General features: G+C 37.9%; 1 protein-coding gene across 1 annotated transcript in view; it reads left to right on the top strand.

The window, feature by feature from the left end:
- Positions 1–2,321: 2,321 nt before the first annotated feature.
- BICC1 (BicC family RNA binding protein 1) overlaps positions 2,322–7,167 on the top strand; it is a 110,951-nt gene continuing 106,105 nt past the window's right edge. Inside the window, exons 1-2 of the mRNA XM_010714223.3 lie at positions 2,322–2,337; positions 6,803–6,999. Of these exons, the coding sequence (XP_010712525.2) occupies positions 2,322–2,337; positions 6,803–6,999 (213 nt within the window). The remainder of the gene's footprint in view (positions 2,338–6,802; positions 7,000–7,167) is intronic.

Genomic DNA, 7,167 nt, shown 5'->3' on the forward strand with positions numbered 1-7,167 from the left:
GTGGGGGGTGAGAGAAATTCCCTAATACAGAAACAAGAAAATTTGTATTGCATTCATAAGTTCATTCAGCCTCCAATTTCTGCCGGTGGCTAAATAACACTTCAGGAGATAGCTCAGTGAACTTTACGTTGTCACAGTTTTCTATAGCATCAAGTGCACCACAGTCAACTGTACTAAGAACTCACTTGTGCTCACAATGTCTGGGTTTCTTCTTTTCCTTTTGCGATGCATGCAGTATTTCTGCTGAAGTCAGTGGTGTAGGTTAAGAGGAAAGAGCTAAATTATGCCTTGAGTTAAACCAAGTAATGAGAATCTAAATCTAAAGGACATTGAGTAGCCCGCTTCAATTTGCTCATTTTTTAACATGAAAAGATGCACAACTGAGAGATGCACAAATACTACTTATGTGACTATGAGTAGGAAGTTGAACTCTGAAATAGGATAGCCCTCCTGGAGAGCATTGCTTACATGGCCTAAGAACTATCAGCCTGTATGGAGCTGACACCTCACAGAAAAATCTGCTACTATTGTTTGTGTCTTTTGAAAGACAGTGTGGTGCAGCCCTTCCTGCAGTGTCTTCTGTGCAATAGCAGCATAGATAAACTATCTGAACAAGCCTAGAGAACTTAGGTTAGTGTGGGCCAACGTTGTGGTGATGTAGAACTGGCATGACGACTGTTTCACTGGCTTTCTTCCCACTGCTGGTTGTGGAATATCAGTGACTTTCTTGTGCTTTTGGCATTCCCAGTTAGTGCAGTAGCTCCCAGTTGTCTCACCTATCACAAAAAATCACAGCAATTTAGAGGCTGCTTGGAGTTGCTTTAGCACAGACAGCTGTCATTTGGATGAATGGAGCAATTGCCAGTGCACTTAGGCTTTCTTTTTTGTAGTATCCTTTCAATCTTGTGCCACAGGTCCATGTTGGAGTTGGTGGTTTTTCGATAGCTTGGCATGCTACGTAGGGTACGTTTCCTTTACTGTCTGTATAGTACCCCAAAATGTTAAATTATCTTCAGTTAAATTATTTGGAAATTACCAGATTCCATGACTTTTAAGACTGTGTTTGTGTGAAATCTTAGATATATGAATTTCTGTTGGAAAACTAAACTGTGGTTTTGAACACGTGTATTTTGCAAAAGATCGTGGAGTCAAATTTTAAGAAACTGCTGTCCCCAAGTAATTAGTTGCCATCTCCTCAGCTGGGAATGTGGTAGTGAACTTTTAGGATGTTTCAGTGTGGCTTATAGCTGGAAAAGTGTGGCTTGTAAGTGGAAATAGCCATCACTAACAGGCATCGTGTTGTTTGTGTTGTGTGTTGTTTTAAATCTAGACCACGTTAAATGTAGAGTTTCATCCTCAGACAAAGAAACTTCTTAATAGCAACTACTTAAATGGAGGGACGATCATGAAATTTTCAAAGCACAACTTGATAGCCTAAAATGCTTTTATTTTTTTTTACTAATCTTTTGGGAATGTGTTGTCAAAGATTCAGGGCAGTGGTGCTGGCATTCTCATTAGAAGCACAATAGTGATTTTTTGCATGGCTGCTACTAAAGTGTCAGAAATCCATGTTTCCCACAGTATGACTCTAAAGACAATGAAGATTTACCCATGAGTGCAAAGAAACTTGAAACCATGTGGCTTGTATTTGTCTGCACAACTGGAGATCTTCCAGTGTGGTAAAAATGAGGCACATGTATTTTTACCTGTTGAGTGGGATTCATAATGCCTTTAAGTAAAAATGTAAGTTGCACCATCACTGAACTGCTGCACATTGCAGCTTGAGAGACAGGAGGAAAATGCTTTAGCAGGAAACACTGCCAACAGTCTTTAAAATAGGAAGGAAAAGCAAGGAAAAGCTGTTTTATCTCTTTCTTCTCCGTTGGCTGCTCTTCTGGTGTGTTTGAGTTCCATGATGTGTAAAGTCCATTTATATCACTTGAGAGATGTTTAACTCTCCGCTACTCCTTAGGACAGCTTTAGATTTGATCGAGTAGTGGTTTGAACATATCTCTTGCTTAATTTTAAAGTTTACTTAGGTGTTTTTTTGTTTGTTTTTAATAAATGCATAAATAATTTTTGTCTAGATATTGGGTAAATGTCTGGAATGGCTGGATCTCAGTGCCATGAAGAAGGAGTGATATGAAAATCCTTCTTGTATTTTTTTGTTGGCCACTTCCTCCTAGCGTCTAAATTGAAGCTGCAGGTAGGCAGTGATGTTTTACAGATATGTTTTGTCATCTGCTATGACAGAATTGTAGGGGTTGGAAGAGACCTCAAGAGATCATCGAATCCAATCCCCGTGCTAAAACAGGTACCCTATGATAGGTCATACAGGTAGGCAGGCGACCAGATGGGTCTTAAATATCTCTGTAGAAGGAGACTCCACCACCCCTGTGGGCAGCCTGTTCAAGTGCTCCGTCATTCTTTCATAATGAAGTTCTTCCACTTGTTGTTATGGAACTTTCTATGTTCAAGTTTTAGGCCACTACTCCTTGTCCTATTGCTGCACATCACTGAGAAGAGCCTGGCCTCATTCATTTGCCTTCTGCCTCCCTTTAGGTATTTATAAACATTAATTAGTTACTGAAGAGAGAAAAGAGATTCAGCTGACCCTTCTTTCTTTTAATTTTTCTGAACTTAATGAGCATCATTGCAGCAGAATGAATATTTCACGAGTTTACTTCACACTTGAGTATATGCAATCCTACTCATTACAACTGCAGTATTAGTAGTTTTAGTTTCCTCTTGATGGGTGTCTATTATGTCGCTATCAGTCACTTGCAAGTTCTATTTTCTGTCCTTTCATCGATAACAAACAATTTGTTTGTGAAATGAAAAATGAGCAGACAAGTATTCCCTTGCTCTGCTGAAAAGTTCTACATTTTTAGAGCTGAGCAAAAAGAATATTTAAATATTTTAAAATTATAAAAATTCAGTGGCTGGGAGTGCTCATTAACTGCAATTTGGTGTCTGTGTCCCAGTTTTTCTTGACTGTCTTGCCACTGCTGCAGATGTCATGGTTCAACAGCTTGTTTCGAATGATGAGGCAAATAAAATTAAAAAATAAAATAATAATAAAAAAAAAATCCAAATCTTTTTAGCATGGACTTACCAATTTCCAAGTCTTATCATTTGTCTCCAATAAGGACAGATGAAAGCCATGAATGTTCAATGGGAATTTTCTGCCTTTTTTTTTCCCCATTCAGAGATAATTTATGTAAGTAGAAGATATAATGAGAATACTAAATTAAGTGTGTCTGTGTGTATATAAATAAAATCGGTTTGTTATCCATTTGCCAGCATTTTGGCTCAGCTGCAGCAGTGACTATCATGACTGCTTCAAAATTGATGAGACAATTTAACTTGTAATTTAACTGTGGATATGGTAGAGAGAGATAAGCCTGTGAATAGGACCATAAAACATGGATCTTGCAGTTCTCCAGCTGATCTCAGTAAAGCTGCAGTTTTGTGTTTATTTGGCTTTGAAGAAATTCAGTATCTTATGCTTCCAGTGTAACCTATGTACACATGAGTGGTCTTTGACTTTTTTTTTATAAGGGTCAAGAATCACTGAGCCCTTTAGCTCATTGCTCATTATAAAAATAAACTTTTGTGTGTGTGTGTGGTTGGGTGTGTGTGTGTGTGTGTGTGTGTGTTAAAACTGAGGTGTCTCTGCAACACACAGATATTATATGCCTAGGTTTTTTTGGCAGTGAAGAGCAGGTTTGTCTGGCTTCTAGCTCTTCTATAATTTTCTGCCTGAAAGAAACCAGAAAGCAGTGTTTCTATTAAGACCTGCAGTGGTATCCACTGTTTAAGCAACATGAATGTGCAAAACAAAGCAGCTATTTTAATTGCAAGCTGATCTATTTTAATTTGATATGAAGCTATTCAGAGCAACATTTCCTATGCCACTTTTATTTTCAGATTTTTGTGTGTTGTGATGTTTTGACAAAGGAAGATCAATTTACCCTCAGTGAAGTGGCAAGACAACTAACATGAGAGCAGATTGTTCTAAATCATTTTCCATCTATTTGGCATCCTAACTATACTAACTTCTTTTCAACCAGAATTCTGAAAGCTTTAGGGCAAACATATGCTACGAGGGCTGCTCCAAAAGTTATGCCTCCTATTTTATTACGTTGGCTGTATGGCCAAGTAGGGGTTGAACCTTCCCACCAATATTCCATTCCACGTTGTTGCTGCGTGACAGATGGCAGCAGAGGGGCAGTCTGGCAAATGGTGTCTGACATGGAAGTGTGAATGAAGCAAAGGTGTGGATCTGAATTCCTCCATGCTGAAAATTGGCACCCAATGATGTTTGCTGGGTGTTTTTGGAGACGAAACAGTGGATGTGATTACAGTGAGGTGGTGGGTTGTGCATTTCAACTCTGCAGACCAACATGAAAGGCAAACCATATTCTGGAAGGATGTGGACAGCATGCACAGCTGTCACACCACAAAATGAAAATGTGTCTTGGTTAGCTCATCTGGGCAAATGGTGGTGACTGTGTTGAAAAATAGTGCTTTGTAGCTGAGAATTGCTCTATCACATACTGTCATTCTGCTTTTTGTATTTGTTGTAGCTTTTGTAGAAAAAAATTAGGTGGCATTACTTTTGCAGTGAGCTGTGTATTTTTGAGGAAGTCCAGCTGCTGTTTGTCATTTTAGTAGTTTTCCTGTTGCCCAGTGTTGAGTTATTCTTTACGTGAGCCCAATGTAAAGCAGAAATGTTTGAAGTAGACAAAATGCTTTCATACATGCTTTCTGGTATGAAAACCAGTTCAAAGCACAACGGAGAAAAAGGGGAGGAACAGATGCATTAACTTGTTAGTCAGTTACATCTGTGTGTGAGAAAAGCTGATCCAATACCTGCATGCACGATCATTAGCAGTTTGCTATGCTGTGTATTAATTCAATGCGTTTTGACACTCAGAACTACGCAAACAGGTATCAAAATATATTCATGCATTGCAAATATTGCAGATACTTCATATTCTAAATAAAAGGGAAACTGGAATTTTGCTTGCTGATGATTCAGAGATATTTATTTCATAATCTGTTCATATTCTTTTCATTTCGAAATCTTTAAGATGATTGCTTATCACTTAGTAATGCAAGTGTTTTTATTTTCTCAGATGTATTAAAAATGTTTGGAGACTTTTTTTTTTTCAGTAAACATGTACTCAAACTATTCACTTCTTAAGTAAAGGAGGAAGTAAAAGAATCAGAGCACAAATATCTAAACATGTGTATGAGATGCTTCCACTTAAGGTGTTCTTTTGCTCTTTGACAATCATTAATATGCTCTGTAATCCTTTCTCATTTGTTACTTTGTTTGCAATCAGTGCTGCTTTGCCTTCCTCCTGAAGTTTAAACTATCGTGACCATTTATGTGGTCAGAGCCCACCAATATAGAACACAGAAGCTCTCTTTGAAGAAGAGAAGTTGCACATTAACATATCATGGATATATATGGCTGTGTATGTGCTCACATTCTTATTTTGTTATTTGTTGTGCTGGAGTCTTGAGTTCAACCAGTTCACCAGGAGGTCTGAGAACCTCAGCAGAATCACCTCCATCTTCTCCTGTAAGAGCAATCACATGTAGCATTTTTAGTGTGCACCTGGCAGAGATTTCAGTCATTTTTCAAATACAAAATACTTACAAAAGAAAATGATGCTGTTTTCTTTCTGCTGAATTCTCATGGAGGGAAAAACAATAAACAGTGTATTTTACATGACCAGGATGCTTTCTGTAACGACTAGGATTTCTGACCGCTCTTGCAGGCAGTGCAGCTGCATGTCTTTCTGCCTTTCTCCTCTGGATGTGATTTGGGAATTTTCCTTTCTTTTTCATGTAGACTTTAATCTTTTTTTTCTCCTTTATTTCTTTCTATTCTTATCTAAGGATTTGGTTTGTTGTTTGGTCGGGTTTTTGTTTGATTTGGTTATTTTGTCTTGTTTCTTCACTCCTTCGCTTACATCTTCCTGTTTTTTTCCCTTTTTTACCTGCTTATTTCTCTGTTATCTTCTCTTTTTTATTCATTCACTTTTGACTCAGGTCTGACACAGTGCAAAACCCCTTAGCATTTCTGAGTTTTAGTGCTCGTTTTGTGCTCTGCAACAAGGTTGCCCTGGAACTAAGGGAAGACCTAAGTTTGGAATCTGTAAAGCCCGAAGAAACTGCCATGTGTATCAACTGAGCAAATAAAGTAGAGGGAAAACAGACAAGAGATTGACACCTGTGTATATGTCCTTCTTACTATGGCATACTAAAAGGACCATTGTTTGTTTGTTTGTTGATTGTTTGATTGTGAGGGGAAGTATTTTATGCGTGTGTATGTGCACACACCATCTATAAACCTTGAAGAGGTTGGTTTTACTTTGTGCTTGAAAAATACTTTCAGGATGAGTGTGATTTCTGTTTGTCTTTATTTCTCTGACAAGTATGGATAGGGCCATTATATTAACTGTAGACTACACTGGCATCTTAACTATTGAAGCACCAGAAGGCTTCAGATGTTTCTCATTCTCAGAGCATAACTGCACACACAGTAGTTATGATACTAACCAGTCTGTGAAGCCCACTTTGTGTTATTAGTACTTATTCAATATTTCTAACGCTGAAATTGAGGTTTCTGTAACTGTGCCTTACTGTTACTTCTGAGTACCAAATATGAGATTTTGTGAAAGACTGTTCAGAGTTGTCATCATATTGGGCCACAGAAAACAGATATTTAGTAGGCCTTTAAGTTAACTAACTAACATAACTTAAACCATGCTTATTTTTTATGCAGGGAATAAATCACAAGACAGTGGGATTGCAGAGATGGAAGAACTTCCAGTGCCACACAACATTAAAATAAGTAACATCACGTGCGATTCCTTCAAGATTTCTTGGGACATGGATTCTAAATCCAAGGACCGCATCACTCATTACTTCATTGATCTCAACAAGAAAGAGAACAAGAATTCCAATAAATTCAAACACAAGGTAATTTTCATTTAAAAATCAAGGCAGACATTTGTGGCTTTAAATAGATGAATCTTGGTGTATCATTAACCTTTCAGAAGCAGGTAATGGACATCTGGCCAAGGTGGGTTTAAGTGAATCCGATTGACAATATTTTTTTTACTCGGAACACCAATGCCTCTACAGTGT

The sequence above is a fragment of the Meleagris gallopavo genome, chromosome 8 (genome assembly GCF_000146605.3).
Source record: "Meleagris gallopavo isolate NT-WF06-2002-E0010 breed Aviagen turkey brand Nicholas breeding stock chromosome 8, Turkey_5.1, whole genome shotgun sequence".
NCBI classification, from domain to species: Eukaryota; Metazoa; Chordata; class Aves; order Galliformes; family Phasianidae; genus Meleagris; species Meleagris gallopavo.